Raw genomic sequence first — 20,349 nt, 5'->3', positions numbered from 1 at the left:
ACACAAGCCTTCCTACCTCAGGAATGTCAGGAAGTTTGGAGCCAATTTCGTGCTTGCTCAGGGCTGCCCAGACTAAGTTCACTGTTGTGCTCTTAGAAAAAGATCATAGATTTCTGATTTTGAGAGCTTAAACTGTCTAGAGATAAGGAAGGTACCGGATGTCCTAGGACATTATCAGCTGCCTGAGTGGCAGACGGTATTTTCCAAAGTTTGCTGCAACAATGTTTCCCATCCCCTGTGCTCTTCTAAATGGGTCCTTGCCACTCCCCCCATCAACAGGTAGGTTCTGAGTCTCCTCCCCTTCAACCTGGGTGAGCTGCGACTACTTGGACGGATAGAGAGTGGAAGATGCGCCATTATGTGACTTCCAAGGCTAGGTCGTAAAAGGCCCCTCAGCTTCTGCCTGGTTCTCTGGAGGTGCTTGCTCTCGAGGAAGTCAGTCACCAAGTAAGAAGTCCAACTACTCTGAGGCTGCCGTGATGGAAAAGCCTCACGTAGGCACTGTATCCAACAACCCTGCCGAGGTGCCAGCCAGCAGCCGGCAGTGAGCGCCAGCCGAGTCGAATGAGTCATCTTGGACATCCATTCCAGGGAAGGAAACACTCAGACTAGGGTTCTGAGCCCCAGCCAGCAGCTGACTGCAACCTCATGAGAGACCCCGAGCAAGGACTGCCCAGCTGAGCCCTTTATGAAATCCTGACCCACAAAACCACAAGCAAAATAAAATAAGGTTTCTTTTTTAAAATGGAAGTATAGTTGATTGACTATATTGTGTTAGTTTCATGTCTACAACAAAGTGATTCAGTTATATATATATATATATATATTTTTTTTTTTTTTTTTTTGCGGTATGTGGGCCTCTCACTGTTGTGGTCTCTCCCGTTGTGGAGCACAGGCTTCGGATGCGCAGGCTCAGCGGCCATGGCTCACGGGCTTAGCCGCTCCACGGCACGTGGGATCTTCCCGGACCGGGGCACGAACCCGTGTCCCCTGCATCGGCAGGCGGACTCTCAACCACTGCACCACCAGGGAAGCCCTATATTTTTTTAAAATACATCTTTATTGGAGTATAATTGCTCCACAATACTGTTAGTTTCTGTTGTACACCAAAGTGAATCAGCTATATGCACACATATGTCCCCTATCCCCTCCCTCTTGAGCCTCCCTCCCACCCTCTCTATCCTACCCCTCTAGGTCATCGCAAAGCACCGAGCTGATCTCCCTGTGCTATGCGGCTGCTTCCCACTAGCTATCTATTTTACATTCTGTAGTGCATATATGTCGATGCTACTCTCACTTCTCCCCAGCTTCCCCCTCCCACCCCGTGTCCTCAAGTCCATTCTCTATGTCTACATCTTTATTCCTGCCCTGCCACTAGGTTCAACAGTACCACTTTTTTTTAGATTCCGTATATATGTGTTAGCATACGGTGTTTGTTTTTCTCTTTCTGACTTACTTCACTCTGTATGACAGACTCTAGGTCCATCCACCTCACTACAAATAACTCGATTTCGTTTCTTTTTATGGCTGAGTAATATTCCATTGTGTGTATGCACCACATCTTCTTTATCCATTTAACTGTCAGTGGACATTTAGGTTGGTTCCATGTCCCGGCTATTGTAAATAGTGCTGCAATGAACATTGTGGTACATGTCTCTTTTTGAATTATGTTTTCTCAGGGTATATGCCCAGTAGTGGGATTGCTGGGTTATATGGTAGTTCTATTTTTAGTTTTTTAAGGAACCTCCATACTGTTCTCTATAGTGGCTGTATCAATTTACATTCCCACTAATAGTGCACCACACCCTTTCCAGCATTTATTGTTTCTAGATTTTTTGATAATGGCCAATCTCACTGGTGTGAGGTGATACCTCACTGTGGTTTTAATTTGCATTGCTCTAATAATTAGTGATGTTGAGCATCTTTTCCTGTGCCTCTTGGCCATCTGTACGTCTTCCTCGGTGAAATGTCTATTTAGGTATTCCACCCAGTTTTTAACTGGATTGTTTGTTTTTTTGATATTGAGCTCCATGAGCTGTTTGTATATTTTGGAGATTAATCCTTTGTCTGTTGTTTCATTTGCAAATATTTTCTCCCATTCTGAGAGTTGTGTTTTTGTCTTGTTTATGGTTTCCTTTGCTGTGCAAAAGCTTTTAAGTTTAATTATGTCCCATTTTGTTTATTTTTGTTTTTATTTCCGTTACTCTAGGAGGTGGGTCAAAAAAGATCTTGCTGTGGTTTATGTCAAAGGGTGTTTTTTCCTATGTTTTCCTCTAAGAGTTTTGTAGTGTCTGGTCTTACATTTAAGTCTTTAATCCATTTGGAGTTTATTTTTGTGTATGGTGTAGGGTAGTGTTCTAATTTCATTCTTTTACATGTAGCTGTCCAGTTTTCCCAGCACCACTTATTGAAGAGGCTGTCTTTTCTCCATTTTATGTTCTTGCCTCCTTTGTTGTAAATTAGGTGCCCATATGTGCATGGGTTTATCTCTGGGCTTTCTATCCTGTACCACCGATCTATATTTCTGTTTTTGGGCCAATACCATACTGTCTTGATTAGCTTTGTGGTATAGTTTGAAGTCAGGGAGCCTGATTCCTCCAACTCCGTTTTTCTTTCTCAAGATTGCTTTGGCTATTCGGAGTCTTTTGTGATTCCATACGAATTGTAAAATTTTTTGTTCTAATTCTGTGAAGAATGCTACTGGTAGTTTGATAGGGATTGCATTGAATCTGTAGATTGCTTTGGGTAGTATAGTCATTTTCACAGTGTTGATTCTTCCAATCCAAGAACATGGTATATTTCTCCATCTGTTTATGTCATCTTTGATTTCTTTCATTAGTGTTTTATAGTTTTCTGAGTGCAAGTCTTTCGCCTCCTTAGGCAGGTTTATTCCTAGGCATTTAATTCTTTTTGTTGCAGTGGTAAATGGGAGTGTTTCCTTAATTTCTGATTTTTCATTGTTGGTGTATAAGAATGCCAGAGATTTCTGTGCATTAATGTTGTATCCTGCAACCTTGCCAAATTTATTGATTGGTTCTAGTAGTTTTCTGGTGGCATCTTTAGGATTTTCTATGTATAGTATCATGTCATCTGCAAAGAGCAACAGGTTTACTTCTTCTTTTCCAATTTGTATTCCTTTTATTTCTTTTTCTTCTCTGATTGCCGTGGCTAGAACTTCCAAAACTATGTTGAATAAGAGTTGCGAGAGTGAACATCCTTGTCTTTTTCCTGATCTTAGTGGAAATGCTTTTAGGTTTTCACCATTGAGTATGATGCTTGCTGTGGGTTTGTCACATATGACTTTTATGATGTTGAGGTAGGTTCCCTCTATGCCCATTTTCTGGAGAGTTTTTATCATAAATCGGTGTTGAATTTTGTCAAAAGCTTTTTCTGCATCTATTGAGACGAATCATATGGTTTTTATTCCTTAATTTGTTAATATTCTGTATCACATTGATTGATTTGCTTATATTGAAGAATCCTTGCATCCCTGGGATAAATCCCACTTGATCATGGTGTATGATCCTTTTAATGTGCTGTTGGATTCTGTTTGCTAGTATTTTGTTCAGGGTTTTTGCATCTATGTTCATCAGTGATATTGGTCTATAATTTTCTTTTTTGTGTGTGATATCTTATTCTGGTTTTGGTATCAGGGTGATGGTGGCTTCGTAGAATGAATTTGGGAGTGTTTCTCCCTCTGCAGTTTTTTGGAAGAGTTTCAGAAGCATCAGTGTTAGTTCTTCTCTAAATGTTTGATAGAATTCGCCTGTGAAGCCCTCTGGTCCTGGACTTTTGTTTGTTGGAAGATTTTTAATCACAGTTTCAATTTCATTGCTTGTGATAGGTCTGTTTATATTTTCTAATTCTTCCCGGTTCAGCCATGGAAAATTGTACCTTTCCAAGAATTTGTCCATTTCATCATGGTTGTCCATTTTATTGGCATATAGCTGTTTGTAGTAGTCTCTTATAATCCTTTGTATTTCTGCCGTGTCAGTTGTGATTTCTCTTTTTTCCTTTCTAATTTTATTGATTTGCGTCCTCTCCCTTTTTTTCTTGATGCGTCTGGCTAAGGGTTTATCAATTTTGTTTATCTTCTCAAAGAACCAGTTTTTAGTTTTATTGATCGTTGCTACTGTTTTCTTCATTTCTATTTCATTCATTTCTGCTCTGATCTTTATGATTTCTTTCCTTCTGCTGACTTTGGATTTTCTTTGTTCTTCTTTCTCTAGTTGTTTTAAGTGTAGGGTTAGATCGTTTATTTGAGATTTTTCTTGTTTCTTGAGGTGAGATTGAATTGCTATAAACTTCCCTCTTAGAACTGCTTTTGCTGCATCCCACAGGTTTTGGGTCGTCATGTTTTTGCTGTCATTTGTTTCTGTGCATTTTTTTATTTCTTCTCTGATTTCTTCAGCGATCTCTTGGTTATTTAGTAGTGCACTGTTTAGCCTCCATGTATATGTGTTTCTTACAATTTTTTTTGCTGTAATTGATTTCCAATCTCACAATGTTGTGGTCAGAAAACATGCTTGATACGATTTCAATTTTCTTAAATCTTCCATGGCTTGATTTGTGACCCAAGGTGTGATCTACCCTGGAGAATGTTCTGTGTGCACTTGAGAGGAAAGTGTACCCTGCCACTTTTTGGTGGAATGGTCTATAAATATCAATTAAATCCATCTGGTCTATTGTGTCACTTAAAGCTTGTGTTTCCTTATTTATTTTCTGGTTGGATGATCTGTCCATTGGTGTAAGTGGGGTGTTAAACTCCCCTACTATTTTTGCGTTACTGTCAATTTCTCCTTTCATGGTTGTTAGCATTTGCCTTATGTATTGAGGTGCTCCTATGTTGGGTGCATAAACATTTATAATTGTTATACCTTCTTCTTGGATTGATCCTTTGATCATTATGTAGTGTCCCTCCTTATCTCTTGTAACAGTCTTTATTTTAAAGTCTATTTTGTCTGATATGAGTATTGCAACTCCAGCTTTCTTTTGATTTCCATTTGCATGGAATATCTTTTTCCATCCCTTCACTTTCAGTCTGTATGTGTCCCTAGGTCTGAAGTGGGTCTCTTGTAGACAGCATATATATGGGTCTTGTTTTTGTATCCATTCAGCCAGTCTGTGTCTTTTGGTTGGGGCATTTAATCCATTTACATTCAAGGTTATTGTCGATATGTATGTTCCTATTACCATTTTCTTAATTGTTTTGGGTTTGTTTTTGTGGGTCTTTTTCTTCTCCTGTGTTTCCCACCTAGAGAAGTTTCTTTAGCATTTGTTGTAAAGCTGGTTTGGTGGTGCTTATTTGTCTTAGGTTTTGCTTGTCTGAAAAGCTTTTGATTTCTCCATTGAATCTGAATGAGATCCTTGCTGGGTAGAGTAATCTTCATTGTAGGTTTTTCTTTTTCATCACTTTAAGCATATCCAGCCACTCCCTTCTGGCCTGCAGTGTTTCTGCTGAAAAATCAGCTGATGATCTTATGAGGATTCCTTTGTATGTTATTTTTTGTTTTTCCCTTGCTGGTTTTTACATTTTTTCTTTGAATTTAATTTTTGTTAGTTTGATTTATATGTGTCTTTGTGTGTTTTTACTAGGGTTTATCCTGTATGGGACTCTCTGTGCTTCCTGGACTTGAGGGACTATTTCTTTTCCCATGTTAGGGAAGTTTTCAACTATAATCTCTTCAAATATCTCCTCAGTCCCTTTCTTTTCCCCTTCTTCTTCTGGGATCCCTATGATTTGAATGTTGGTGCATTTAGTGTTGTCCCAGAGGTCTCTGAGATTGTCTTCTTTTCATTCTTTTTCCTTTATTCTGCTCCTCAGCAGTTATTTCCACCATTTTGTCTTCCAGCTCACTTATTCGTTCTTCTGCCTCAGTTATTCTGTTATTGATTCCTTTTAGTGTATTTTTCATTTCAGTTATTGTGTTACTCATCTCTGTTTGTTTGTTCTTTAGTTCTATAAATTTATTTATTTATTTATTTATGGCTGCATTGTGTCTTCGTTACTGCACGTGGGGTTTCTCTAGTTGCGGCGAGTGGGGGCTACTCTTCACTGTGGTGTGCAGGCTGCTCATTGCGGTGGCTTCTCTTGTCACGGAGCATGGGCTGTAGGTGCACAGGCTTCAGTAGTTGTGGCATGAAGGCTCAGTAGTTGTGGCTCGCAGGCTCTAGAGCACAGGCTCAGTAGTTGTGGTACACAGGATTTGTTGCTCCGTGGCATGTGGGATCTTCCTGGACCAGGGCTCAAACCCATGTCTCCTGCATTGGCAGGTGGATTCTTAACCACTGTGCCACTGGGGAAGCCCCGAATTCTTCTAGATCTTTGTTATACATTTCTTGTATTTTCTCAATCCGTGCCTCCATTCTATTTCCGAGATTCCGGATCATCTTTACTGTCATTACTTTTTCAGGTAGATTGACAATTTCCTCTCCATTTATTTGTTCTTGTAGGTTTTTACCTTGCTCCTTCAACTGTGACATATTTTTTTGTTGTCTCATTTAAAAATTCTTTTTATGAGTGGGATTGTGTTCCTGTCTTACTGGTTGTTTGGTCTGAGGCTTCCAACACTGCAGTTTGTAGGCTGTTTGGTAGAGCTGGGTCTTGGTGCTGAGATGAGGACCTCCGTGAGATCTCACTCCAATGGATATTCCCTGGCGTCTGAGGTTCTCTGTTAGTCCAGTGGTTTGGACTTGGAGCTCCCACTGCAGGAGTTTCGCCTGACCCCCGGCTCGTGAAACAAGATCCCCCAAGCCGCGTGGGGTAGCAAAAACAAACAAAGAACAATAACAAAGTAAAGAATAAAATTAGACTAGGAAACTAACAGATATGTGAGAAAGAATATAAAAATAAAAATATAGATGAATCAACAACTGGGATGTACAACAGTACCACAATAGTAAAAAAGAGATTTCCAGGAAAAATGTCGGAAGTGTCAACTGCAACCAAGCAAAGGGTCTGAAGCAAGGAGTGCCAGGCCAAGCACAAATGAAGGCGTTGCTATAAACTGCCAAGTTTTGGGGTCTGTAAAATAATGATTGAACAACCTGTCATTCAGGCATGTTTTGTGCACTGTGAGAAAGGACTGAAAAAGGAAGAAAATGACAACTGTTCTATTTTCCGTGGCAATGCGGAAAGGAACTTTACAGCAACACTGGTTTGGGGAAATTGGAGTAAATGTCAGAAAATCTCTCACACTGTGCAAAATTAATTGGCGGTGCTATTTTTATTGTGAAACGTGTCCTTTAAGGAAGGGGCAGAGGGGCTTCCCTGGTGGCGCAGTGGTTGAGAGTCCGCCTGCCGATGCAGGGGACACGGGGTCGTGCCCTGGTCCGGGAAGATCCCACGTGCCGCGGAGCAGCTGGGCCCGTGAGCCACGGCCGCTGAGCCTGCGCGTCCGGAGCCTCTGCTCCGCAACGGGAGAGGCCACAACAGTGAGAGGCCCGCGTACCACAAAAAAAAAAAAAAAAAAAAAAAAAAAAAGTCCTGCACAACATTCCGGAAAAGGCAAAAGTACGGAGACTGGAAAAGATGAGTGATTGTCGGGGGTTGGGAAGGAGGGATGATGGGGGAGCACAGAGGGTTTTGAAGGCAGTGAAACTACTCTGCATGAATGACAATGGTGGCTACATGTTATACATTTGTCCAAATCCATAGTAAGTACCACAGACACCGAGAGTGAACCCTAGTGTAAACTGTAAACTTTGGGTGACGATGACGTGTCACAGCATCTGGCAAGGGATGTTGATGATGGGGGAGGTCATGCACGTGTGGGGCCAGGGACTGTATGGAAACATCTGTATCTTCTGCTCCATGTTTCTGTGAACCTAAAACTGTTCTAACAAATAAAATCTAGGCTAAAACATCCTACACAAAATTATATACAAACCGAGTTCCGCAGGACCTTGATCCCACCATTACCATTGGGGCTCATAAGAAAAACACAAACATTGCTCATTCTCCGTGAATCCCAATCACAAAATACCTCATGTCCATAGGCCAGAGGACGCACACCAGAAAACACGTGATTACCTCAAACGATGCCGAGAGGCAACCCCCCAATTTCATCGCCTTCCCTCAAAAGAAGTTTTAACAGTAGTAAATCAGGGAACTAGGAATGCCCGCTCTGAACAAGAGTGTGGAAAACCGCCACCCTCATCTGCCGAAGGTGGGAGTGCAAACCGAGACCGTTTTCAGGGCCGCCATCTGACAAGATTTACACTCTTCAATGACTTACCATTTGCCCAGCCATTTTAATTCCAGAAATTTATACGGTATGTTACAAAGTACCCAGGTTGTTCGCTGAGTATTGATCTTAGCAAAACCTTGGCGGGGGAGGACACCTGCAGGGTTAAGATGCGCGAGGAGGGTCTGCGTGTACGGGTGCGGTGGGCCAGGAGGTCCCGTGAAGGAGGGGCTTCTCCCTCCTCACCCGTGTCCCCAGCACCTAGGACAGTGCTCGGCACACAGCAGATGCACAGTCTACACTGTTGAATAAACGATTCTATTGTTGGGTTAAAAAACCCTGCAGAATGGTATGTACAAATGGGCCCATCTGCATAAGAAGAGAAAGACATTTATCCTATCCCATTATATGATTCTGGATTCATGGAAAGCCTCGTAAAAGACACCCAGGAAATTGTTAAACCTGGAGACTCCTGGAGAGAGGGATGAAGGTGCAGAATAAGAGGGAAGACCTTGGACCTTCCACTGCAGGCCTTCGTGATGCCCGACTTTTCCTGGGAGTGTGTATTCCTCTTACAACAAAAATCTAGTTGAAGAAAAGGTTACTTGACCTATCTGAGCCTCAGTTTCCTCATTTGTGAAATTAAGAATAGTAATGCCTGCCTTAGAGGGTTACTGTGACATGTAAGGAACTGATAAGGTCACATGAATAGAGCGCTTGACATACTGTCCCTTGGTACCTGGTGCGTGTCAACAAGTACAGAAAACATGAGTATTTTTTTAAGAGTCTCCAGGACCCAGCAGCACAGTCCCTTGAACAGGCCCTGCGACGTCTTGCCTCCAGGCCTTTGCACTTATTTCCTCTGCCTCGACCACCCCTTCCCAGGACAGCGGCTTGCTTGTTTCCCCATATCATCTGTTTTCCGCTCAGACAAAACCTACAGTCACCTCTATCATCAACCTGCACCCTGCTTCCACACCATCACTCCCTGTCCCCTTGACCTGACTGATTTTTCTTCTTGGCACGTAAACACCGTCTGCCACAGCATGTATTTCTTGTCCCTTTCCCTCATTACAGTATAAGCTTGAGAAGAAACTTTATCTCCAGCAACTAGAATAACGCCTGACAAAGAGGAGGCATGCAAGAAACATTGTGGAATGAATAAATACCCATTGTTTGAAATGTACCATCACGGAAACGCAAGGGAGAAACCTTGGAAGCTACATAAAACCAAGGGGACCAGGAAATGCTTCCCACAGGTGATATCTGAGCCAACCTTGAAGGCAAGCAGTGAGCCAGCAGCGCAGCAAGATGAACACCTGGCAGGGGAATGGGACAGGAGCGGGGCACAGGGGCGGAGCTATGAAGTTCCGAGCCGACCCACGGGAGCTGTGGGCCTACTACACCTGCTAATCTGCGGAGTGCTGGGCTTTTGAAGGACTTAAGTTCAGGAGGTAATACTAGATGTAGAGACTTAATGGCCACTGTCATTCTCCAGGTGAGTGATAAGGACGTGAATCGAGAAGGCAGCAGCAGGAACAGAGGAAAAGGGATAAAAGGTATAAGATGCAAACTCATTCATTCATTCCTTCACTCTGCCCGTTAAAGATGTAGAACTGACACTTCCTGGACGCTGCTCGCAGGGTGGGACTGAAGGAAAACTGGGTGTCTCCCCGAATGTCCGGTTTCTGCCCTGAGTGGCTGATGATGGCCGTGCTGCTCTCAGGGTTCCAGAACATGAAAGAAAGGGCAGGCTTTGCAGGAAAGCTGAGCTCAGGTTTGAGCTGAGTTTGAAGAACCTGTGGGATGTCTGAGAGGTGACAACCCGGGCATTTGGACCAACCCGACTACAGCTCCAGAGAGGACTGGGCTGGAGGTCCTTTTTGGAGTCAGTGACGCAGTAGGTGAAGCCACGGAGATCATACAGGTCATAGTTTAGAGATAACAGGTCCGAGGAAGATGTGGGACATGGTGATATTTACAGGGTGGGCTGAGGAGAAGAGCCCTGTCTCGAACTTGAGAAGGAATGGTTGAAGATGAAGCAAGAAAGCTAGAGGGAGAAGCAAGAAGTTACTGACAGTGTCAGATGCTGTAACACTTAGGGAAGATGGAAATGAAGGGTCTACCTGGCAACTAGGTCTTTGCCAGAGACTGCCAGAAGTTTTCAGTAGAATGGTGGGAAATGGAAAATGGTGAAATTTTGTGACGAGCAAGCAGGCAAAGGAATGAAGAAAGTAAGAATAGAGACTATCCTCAAGAAACCTGACTGTGAAGGAAACGGCAGGACAGTAACTAGGAGACCCCGATGACGTCTAAACAAGTTTCCTGGGACGGAGGGGATGGAAGGCAGGAGCTTAGGGTTTTGCAGCTAGTTCAGCTGTAAGGGGTGACAAAGCCCGTGGCATGGTTATTGACTGAGAAGTCTACTGCAGTACATACATTGACTGAGAAGCACCTACACGACTTTCCCAGATTAAGGTGGGGCGGGATCTGGAGGGGAGAGGAAGATGGTGCCCCAAGTGCCACCTGTTGACAGTGGATGGACAGCATGACAACTAGGGGCAGAACAGACACGGACAGCAGGAGTGCGCGATCTTCAGGGCAGGGCAGTTTCTTGTATGCGGGTGGAAGAGCAAAAAGCCTGCGTGCCCCCATGAGGAGCTAGAAGGCCTCTGGGTCACAGGTTTAAAACCTTATCCCTCCTCCTTTCAGATCCATTTAAACCCAAGGACTGTCTTCAATAACCTGATGAGCTCTGGGCTTCTCTGGCTACTCTCCACCAAGCAACGCCTTTGTCTACCTCTGGGCAGTATGTGGGTGGCTTGCGGCTCTCTGTGGGCTCTTGCCCATCTCAAGAGAATGCAAGTTCCTCGACAGCAAAGGTCTGGACACTCTCGTCTCTGTGTTCCCTGCACGTAACAGGTGCTCAAAGCACCGGTAGAATGAATGCTGGACAAAGCTGAGGCTTGGTCTCCCGAAGGGTCAGTAAGGCTTGTGTTCCCTCCTCGAGAAACCTGCTTCCATTGCCACAGCCTGAAACGACTCCCTCTTTCCTCGACACCAGTCGCTGTGAGCTTTGGCTGCACTTTTGAACCATCTGGGGCGCTTTTAATATTCCCGACGTCCAGGCCTCCTGGCGACCGGAGGCGATCAGCGGTCCTGGGCTGGAGCCGCAGGAGGAGGGCCCGAGCTGCGGGGCGCCGGCGCCTTCATCGCTTCCTCTCCTGGTCCCAGGGACGTTGGAGGGACCGCAGCCTAGCCTCTGCCGGCCGCAGAGCCGCTTAGCCGACTGAGCGAGGGCCCCGACCGCCGTTGGCCTCCGCTGGGCTCCCTTGAGCCCCAGGCTCGGAGCTCGAGGCGGCGAAAGGAGGGGCCTCTGAGCCGGAAGGCCTCTGGGAGTCGTAGTTCCGGCTCGGCCTGCAGGGACCTCGGGGAAAGGAAGACGAAAGGGCTGGAACTACACTTCCCAGAAGTCATCGCGGCACCCCCTTGGGCGTGGGGGCGGGAGGGCGCGGCCAAGGCCTCGGCACCTCCAAACACCCCGAGAGCCTCCGAGCGCCTCCCGAATGCCTCCGAGCACCTCCGAGCGCGCTCGAGTGCTGGGCGCCTCCAAACGCCTTTCGGGTGAGAATCAGTTGTGTTTTGGCTGTGGTTTGTGATGCCCATCTCATGTCAGTGGAAACACTGAGTAGACAGGAGGATATAGGGAAGCCAACAGAATGGAGATGGACTTTAGCTCGAGGGCACGTGGATGTAACAAACCAAATGGACCAGATGGGCTTCCTGGGCAGGGGTGATAGGGAAGAGCTGGGCACAGAGCCTTGGACGTGCATGCCCACATTCAGAAGTTGGCAGGAGGCCGAGGACGGCCAGTAAGATAGGACAGCCCGGAAAGCGAGTGTTCCTGAGGTTGAGCGGGGAGAGCCTTTGAGGAGGGAGAGAGTGATAACACCTAAGGAGTGCTTCACTGGAAGGTTGAGTAAATTGAAACAGAGATACAGCCACTGGATTTGGAAACATGGACGTCACTGAAGCTCTTGACAAGGGCAGGGGTGGGAGCAATAGCCTGACTGGAGAGGAAGAAGAGAAGTGAAAGGTGCCAAAGCAGTAACAGTAAGTGTAGACAATGCTTTCAAGGAATTTTGCTTTAAAGCAGAGAAATGAAGCAGAGGTTAATAGGGTACGTCGGGCCCGGGAGGTTTTAGCTCTTCTTTTTCTATTTATTTTTTATTTTATTTTTTTACTTTTTGGCCCTGCCGCGTGGCCTGTGGGATCTTAGTTCCCCGACCAGGGATGGAACCCGCGCCCCCTGCATTGGAAGAGCGAAGTCTTAACCACTGGACCACAAGGAAAGTCCCTCTTCTTTTTCTAGGTGGAGATGTTACAGCTTGTTTGTAGGTCAACGAGAATGACCCAGAAGGAAGGAGAGATTAATGATGCAGTGCAGAGAGCAGGGTCACTGAGCAGGTCCGAGGGTGTGCGACCCAAAGCCCGTGCGGAAGGCTGGTACCACACTGCATCACGATGGAAGGCAGAAAGCCTCGGCAGAGGCGCAGGTGGGTGTGGTTGGCAGAACAGGGATCCCCGAAGATGTCCACATCCTCATTTCCACACCCTGCGACTATGTTACCTTACATGGCGAAAGAGGCTTTGCAAGTCTGATTACGGGTTAAGGACCCTGAGGAAGGGAGATTATCCTGGATTATCCAGGTGGCCTCAAAGTAATCACAAGTAGAAAGAAGAGGGAAGAAGTAGGGGAGGGTCAGAAGGAAATGTGACTATGGAACAAAGGTCAGAAAGATGCAACGTTGCTTGCTTTGAAGGTGGAGGAAGGGGGCCACCAGCCAAGGCATGTGGACAGCTTCTGCAGTGGGAAAAGGAAGGGAAGTGGATTCACCCTCAAGCCTCCAGAAGGGAATGAAGCCCTGCGTTGGCTTTAGCCTAGTGAATCCCCTGAGACTCCTAGCTTACAGGAGTGCAAGCAAATAAACATGTGTTGTTTTGAGACACCAAGTTGGTGGCAATGTATGGCATTCATAGAGGACGAAGACAGGGGGCCAGGGATTGAAGTGGGAAGGAGGGGATTCACGGGGAATGACGAATCAAGGCTAGCAAATGCCTAGAGCAAGGCTTGCAAGGGTTTGTTGGGTACTTCAGAGAGAGGAGGTGGTGTGAAAGTTGTCTGGAAGAATGGGAAGGAACGCAGGCAGGAAACTGGTGGTCCCAGGCCGCACCATAGGCAAAAGCTGCTCTCACCCCACGGAGGCTGACAGTGGTCTCTGCTCTGGGAGCGACTTATATTTGTGAGAAAGGAAAGACACTGCTCTTGAGGGGGTCCCGAGAAGCTGACTCATAGGTGGGAGGGGGCCCAGGGCCAGAGTTCTGGGTTAGTGGCGTCTGACCTTAGGGGGGTCCTGGTCCCAGCAACATCTTTCCCCCAGGTCAGCCTCCTGCACCTCGAATCCTGTGTCTTGGGCTCCCCTGGGCCCCCTTCTAGGACCCCTTGGGAGGATGTGACAAGTGTGGGTATGAGAGGAAAGAATGGTTCCTCCTAAACAGTCCTGGCTGATGCTCCCCAGATGGCATCAGAGCTTATCACAGTGGCCTTTGGGTACTGCTGGGAGCTACACGGGACAGACGTCTTACAGGTGGACCTGCTCTCGTGTCCCTGCGGACACATCCTACATCAATCTGACTGGGGCGATGTAGATAATCCCAGGAAAAAGTCTCCGTCTCTCTTGAGCTCTCTTTTATGGACCTGCCTCCCTACCCCAACCCCTCAATAACTCATCCCCAGTGGCTAAAATTAGGCTGCACCTGGTTATAGCCTGGTGGCCGAGGTCTAAGACTAAATCACCGGGGAGCCACAGTGAAAAACCCCTGGTGGCCAGGATCTGCTAGGGGGCTTTTGTAAAAGGGTTCTCGGGAGAGATGTTTTTCAAGCAAAGGCACACACTGGAGAGGAGACCCAGGTGTCAATCCTAAATTGTCACACCTTGACCCGGCCTGGGCACTGCCAACCCAAAGTAAGAACAAGAACAAGCTGCTTTGGGGTCCTGGAGCTGGAGATGCAGGGGCCGGGATACCTGTGGCAGTGACTGCTATCAGCTGACCGCATGCTGTCTGCAGACCCAGGCCAAGAGGGCCATCTCCCTACACCCCAGCTGCCCATCCCATCACCCTCCTTCCAAGGGTTCTGACCTCCTGGGCTCAATTTGGCCTTAAGTCCAAACTGCCTGGGCCGTGAACTGGGTGGGTCTCCATGCCCCCGAGGTCACTGGCAATGGGGAAGCTCTCTCTTCAGTCAAGAAAACTGACCACCTAATTAGACCGACGTCTGCATCAAACTCATGGACCTTAAAACAGACTTTTGAAAGAAACTTCCAAACCACATGGCTAGTAATCAGGCATTCGTTTTATTCCTGGAAGCTCACAAACAAGAGAATGGTCCAGGCACAGGCCGTTTCCCTGTTGCTTAGTTACTCTGGAGACAAACTCCATGCAGTGGTTTCCATCGCCAGGATGCACACAATTCCCAGGGAGTGCAGGCCGGGCCCAGGGACCTGAAGGGGAAACCGATCTGGAATGGCCTGGCAGTAGGGAGGTAGAAACACCGTCCAACGTGAGACCACGCCGCGGGGTGTCCCATCTCCACTGCCATTACACTACTTACTTTGCTGACAAAGGGTCAGAAGTTTTAAAACCACTCACAGCATTAGATATGGGAAAAAACGTGCTTGGTTTAGTCTTTGTGCGTTTGACACCTTAATGACACCACAGCATTCAGCAATACTTCAGAAGGGTAACTAACTCTCCAAAACCCTTTACTTAACAGAATTGGAACAACTGAAGGCAACGTAATACACAAGCTCAAGTGTGCTAAACACAAGACATACAGAGAGCCATGCTTCCCTCTGGCAGCTCTGGGCAGTGCTGCAGAATGCCTCCCCTGTGTCCTGGCTGAATGGCCAGGGCTGCCAGGACACTCGTGCCCAGCGCTCAGGAGAGGCTCAGCTCCACTCTGTCACCTCTGCCCCCAGGCCCACACAGTGCCTGAGAAGCCTGGGACAGGTGAGAGACCTGGTAGCCCTGCAAGATACTTCCTCCTGCCTGTAGCTCCTTCCCTCCACCCACCAGAGGGCTAGGGGGGCAGGGGGTGGGGGTGGGGATGGTCCATAAACGTTGCTCCCTTAAGAAACAGGGGCCTGGCTGGCCTGGTTATCAGGGACTGCCCTGCAGCACCCACTGGAGGAGGGCAGCAGAACTGGGAGATATCCAGGGCCCTACCCTTGTCCAGATACCTGGACCCCAGGGAGGAGGGACTAGAGCATGGGAAGGCAGGGCCCACCCCTTAGGCCCCAGGCTGCCGTTGGTCACCAAGGTCTCCAGACACTTTGGGCTATGCGGGCAGCGGTCAGGCTGCCCAGGGCTGCGGGCACCAAGTCCGGTCCCTCAGCAGGCGCCCGGCTCAGTTCAGCCTCGGGGACCTCCTCCAGGTCGGAGGACTGGTCGTCCCCGGAGCCCCGGGGGCTGGGCAGTGGGGACCCCAGGGCGCCTCCTACTGGCCAGTTGCTCCGCCCATGGGCTCCCGGTGGGCCGGACAGGGCGTCCCCCAGCAGATCCCGGAAGCTACTGCCCTCGCGCAGCGGCATGGACTCTAGCAGGTGGTTCAGGAGCTCGGCGGCGACGGTGGCGTCGATTGCCTGACACGTCGACACGAACGTGTGCACCTCGTGCATGCACTGGATGTAGCCGGCGGCGAAGCGCTCGCTTGCTTCCGCCTGCAGCTGCTCGCGTTCTGTGTTCAGGGGTGGGAGGGAAGAGGGCCGCGCCCGGTTCGGTGAGCGGCAACTGATTGCTGTGGCCCGGCCCGCCCGGCCCCCGGGGACAAGGCTCACCCAGGAGACGCGCGGGGCGCGCCCTGCTCCAGGAGGGGAAGTCCTCGGTCCCGGGCAGGGGCAGGCCAGGCGAACGCGCCCCCGCCCGCGCGCCCTGCCGCCACTCACCGCGCGCCCGGCCCCGCAGCGCGCCCTGCACGCGCCGCACCGTGAGCTCCAGCACCTCGGCGTTCTCCAGCTTGGCCTGCACCTGCGCCGGCGGGAGCGCCCGGTGGGGAGGGTCGGTGAGGCGAGGCCGGACGGCGACCCCCGCCCGCCCGCTCGCCCGCAGCCCCTGGGCGCCCGCCCGCCGGCCTCACCTCGGCGCCCGCCAGCAGCAGCCGCAGCTCCTGCAAGCTCTCGTTGATCCGCGCGCGCCTCTTCTTCTCCACTAGGGGTTTCCGGGCCTGCGGGAAGCGAGCAACTGAGCCCCGCCGCTGTGCGGCCCCCCGCCCCCCCATCCACGGCTACAGCCAGCACCTTGCGGTCCCCCCGCGCCTCGCAGCCGTCCTCATCCTCCCGGGCCGCACGGTCCCGGCCGGGCGCCAAAAGCGGAGCCATGACCTCCACCTCCCGGAGCGCCGTGCGCCCGCGCCCCTGGCAGCGCAGCGGCCCGCAGCCACCGCCGCCCTCGCCCCCTGGCGTCTTACGCCGCGTCCTCACGCCTGCAGCGGCGCCCGCCCCTTTTATAGCGCCTTATTTGCATCTCAAGGCGCCGATTGCTCGTGAGAGCCAATGGCAGAGGCGTGCTTTGTCTGGCCCCGCCGCCGGGGTCGGCCGGCAGCTGGCGGGGCGTGGCCTGCGGCCGGGGACTGGGGGGTGCGGCCGGGCCCTCCGCGCCGCCCCGGCATTGTGGGGCACCGGAGGGGGGGCGATGACCCGGAGAGCTGTGGCTCTGGGTGCGCTTGTTTCCCTTCCTACCCCAAGCAAGGCGCCCAGGTCTGCGGCGCGTGCTAGCAGGGGCGCATCCATCTGCCCATTCATTCATTCACGCTTGACTTTGTTCACCCAAGGTGCAACAGGAGAGGAACGCTCCTGCGCAAGTGCCGGGGTCCTGGCGGCCAGAGCCACAGCAAAGGCCGCGATCTCCGGGCCTGGAGGGAGCTACAGGTCCGGGCTGGGGTGGCTGCAGAGCCCCGGGGAGGTGAGGGCCCCTAGGGCAGCGGGGGTGGGAACGGGCCCTTGGCCCCAGTGCGTTTCTTGCGGACCTGTGGGTCCTGACATCCGAACGTCGACACCGCCTTCAGCCCGCTCAGGGATCCTAGTGGGGCGGGGTCCCCAGGCCCGCCCGCACCGCTCCATCTGTAGGCTCTCCTTCTCGGGTCATCCTCTGTCCCCACAGGCTGTCTGTTCTCTCCTGGTCATCATCGCCCTCACCACCGGAGTTCCCCGCATCTCCTTCTAGTCCCCTTTGCTCCCCGACCCCTCTTTCACTTCCCTTTCCCCCCTCAGCACCCACCGCCGCCCTCCCTTCCCTGCCCGCCCTCCCCCGAACCCACGTTCTCTGATTCCCAACCCGAGCTCGCCCTTCCCTGGTCCCCGCCCTCCCTGCCCAACCACCCTTCCCCGCATCCTTGTTTGTTCGCCCCGGCCCCCCTCCCCGCCTCCTGTCCCCCTCGGCTCCCTTTCCCCCCCAGCCCTCCCGCGCTTCCCGCCCGGCTGGTGGAGGCCGCCGTCTGGTCCCCGTAACTTGATGCCCGTGACAGTTGGCAGCTGCAGCCGCTTCGGGCGGAGAAAAGCGGCAGCCTGGCCAAGAGCGACAGGTGTTGGCCGCGCCTTTGTCTTTGCCGCTTTGTCACTCGGGCGGGAGCGGGCGGTGGGTGCGCCTGTGTCCGCCAGACGACCGCCACCCCCACGGCTGGCCGCCCATCTGTTGGCCCAGCCTCCGTGAGGGTGGGGTGCGCGGGCGGTGGGGCAGCTCCCTGGGGACCCCAGCCTGGCCGCAGCCCCACCGGCCTAGGTCCACGGCGTCTCCTGGCACAGCCAGAATACCAATTTGCCTTCAGACCGTGAAGCCTTTGCACACACACAGCCTTACACCTGGAACACGCTGGGATCTCCCTTCAATGGCCGTTTCCTCACTGTTCAGGTCTCAGCTTCCCTTTACCCAATCCTCTGCTTCCCTCCCGGGACTGGGACTGTCAGGGTCTGGTCTGTGCCCCTCCAGGTTACAAGCATCCCTGGGGGTACAGTCTGACCTAGGACCCCTTATCTACCCCCAGCACAGAGCCTGGCCTAGCAGAAGCACTGGGTAGGTGGGGAAATCGAGAGTGTCCCAAGCCGAGCTGGAAGGCAGCAGGGGAAAGGAAAATGCAGGGACCGCAGTGTGGTGGGGTGGTAGGGCTAGGCCCCAGACACCCACCTGTGCCCCCCGCCATCTGAAGATGGATCTGGAAGCCCTTCAGGTGACTGTTTCACCTCAGCTCCCCACCGAGGGACCTCCGTAGGTAAGACAAGTTTGGTGAGTGGCTTGATGGTTCCCCAAGTCACCTCACTGACCTCTGTAAGTACCTGGGAACCCCTTCCGCTGATTCTTACCTGGCCGTCTCTTTGCTTTTCTGTGAGCAGGGCCCGGGAACTTCCCCAGCCCTGCGCTGTTCACCCAGGTATGAACCCACTCCTTTCCTTCAATCACCCTGTGTCGTCCTCAGTCTCCCCCACAAGCCAGAAAGCTTAGTTCTCTTCCTCCCTTCCTCCCCTGCCTGGTCAGAGACCTGATACCCTTCCCCCTCTACTCCTAGTGGAGGGACTGACAGAGTGGGGGAGGGGCTTGAGTCGTGAACCCCAAGAGAGCCGATAGCTGGCCTGTAACTTTACTTTTCTTCACCATTTAGACATCACCCCAGGGAAGGAGATCCCACCCCCACCCCAAGAAACTACAATTAAGCTTCTACTACTCTGAGGAGCTCAGATATGGAAAAATAAACTCAGTGATATTTCTTGTACTCTGATTCATACCCCTCCCGTTATTGATTATATTGTTTGAATAAGATCAAACAAGTAGTTTAGAACGCTCTCCCTGAAAGGCAGTTTGTATTGGAACGGGATGATCAGGGCTCTGGGGAAGGCCTCTGGGAAAAGACTATTAATCTTTTCCTGATTGGATGGGGAACTGAATGTGGGAGGTGGAGGAAGAATGATAAAGGCAAATGGTGCAAGCGAAAAATGAAAGGCAACTAGGAACTCCGGGAAAAACAAAAAGCTGCTGAAGAAGAGAAGTGTAATCTTAGCACTCACTTGGCCCAGTAGCCAATTCTTTCACAGTCAGAACAATGTAACACTGTTCATAGGGTTTCAACATTTTAGAGTCAATCTATAGAAAAGGCAAGGAAGGCTTAATTATGGTTACAGGATATAAAGTTGCTTTGTAAAAACAAAAGGACAGATGACAGTTGTCAGGAGAAGGGAGGAGGCTGGAGCATGGGCTAGGGACCTCATAACCCTTGTCTTACATGGGGTGGGGGGATTGAGGAATGCTGTCTAGAGTTAAGGAAGGAGAAATTAAGTACTGGGATATGCCTCAGTCCGACCAAGTACCCTTGGGGAAGAAAGTATAGGGATAGAGCAGGGAGTGTGAGGCAGCAAAATCCTTCCTGGTTAGACTGGAAGTTGCCCAAGGCCTCATCTTCGAAGTCAGCCTCCATTTCCTTTAGTGCGCCCATTGGCTGGCTGGCTTGGCCTTTTCCTCCCAGAAGCCTGGCTACTCCGTCTCAGGACCACCACACCCTTTCTTTCTCCTTTGCATGGCCTCGTCTAGCAGGCACACTTCCTGCCATTTGTCCCTTGGACTGATCCCCCTTTCAAAGGTTGCCTGAGTACAGACTTCCTGAGCATTTGGGCTCTTTGATCCCCTCATATCCAAAAACAGAGGCCAACAGAGGCTGGGCAGGGCTGCAGTGGCCACAGGGGGACCAGTTAGCGGCAGGGGTGGCGAGCCATAAATCCCCAGGGAACAAAGACAGTGGCCAGCCTATGGATGTCCAGGCCCCTTGAGGGCAATCAGCCCAGAGGCTTGGAGAAGCTCCTTTTGGTTTAGAAATAGGGGAGCACATGCCCTTGGGGTTATATGGTAGTTAAAAATGTAGTTAAGAGCCCCCGAAGGCACTCAGACGTTCAGTGAAACAGCCACATCTGGCCACTTAGCGCGTTTGCAGAGGCCTCCATGCTCACTGGGAGGACTTTGCCTCCCCAGCCCCCAAGCACCACTTGGATTTAGGCAGCCAGGACAGGAAGCGGCGTCGAGCCCTCCCTTCTGCTCAGGGAGCTTCTGGAAGGCTGGGCACCAG

General features: G+C 50.5%; 1 protein-coding gene across 2 annotated transcripts; it reads right to left on the bottom strand.

The window, feature by feature from the left end:
* Positions 1-14,583: 14,583 nt before the first annotated feature.
* On the bottom strand, positions 14,584-16,703 carry HES6 (hes family bHLH transcription factor 6). Of its 2 annotated transcripts, none has more exons than XM_027114177.1 (4): positions 16,544-16,703; positions 16,384-16,470; positions 16,085-16,274; positions 14,584-15,984 (listed from the first exon to the last, which is right to left on the bottom strand). In XM_027114177.1, exons 1-4 carry the CDS (start codon positions 16,622-16,624, stop codon positions 15,560-15,562), a joined length of 783 nt encoding a protein of 260 aa, XP_026969978.1. In that variant the 5' UTR covers positions 16,625-16,703; the 3' UTR covers positions 14,584-15,559. The 2 variants fall into 2 exon arrangements, with proteins under 2 accessions (XP_026969978.1, XP_026969985.1); XM_027114184.1 differs by having other exon boundaries at positions 16,193-16,274.
* Between the last annotated feature and the right edge of the window lie 3,646 nt (positions 16,704-20,349).

Source organism: Aethalodelphis obliquidens, unplaced genomic scaffold, assembly GCF_003676395.1.
Source record: "Aethalodelphis obliquidens isolate GAN/ISIS:26980383/991018 unplaced genomic scaffold, ASM367639v1 scaffold2, whole genome shotgun sequence".
Taxonomy (NCBI): Eukaryota; Metazoa; Chordata; class Mammalia; order Artiodactyla; family Delphinidae; genus Aethalodelphis; species Aethalodelphis obliquidens.
This window is presented reverse-complemented; position numbering and strand designations above follow the sequence as displayed.

What these genes read in the sequence shown, in the direction of transcription:
- HES6 (XM_027114177.1), bottom strand. Translation starts at nt 16,624, where the DNA reads ATGGCTCCGCTTTTGGCGCCCGGCCGGGACCGTGCGGCCCGGGAGGAT. An exon ending in AGGCGCGGGGGGACCGCAAG is followed by an intron (nt 16,471 to 16,543) that starts GTGCTGGCTGTA and finishes CGCTTCCCGCAG; the next exon opens with GCCCGGAAACCCCTAGTGGA. An exon ending in GCGCCCCGCGCGTCTCCTGG is followed by an intron (nt 15,985 to 16,084) that starts GTGAGCCTTGTC and finishes CCCTGAACACAG; the next exon opens with AACGCGAGCAGCTGCAGGCG.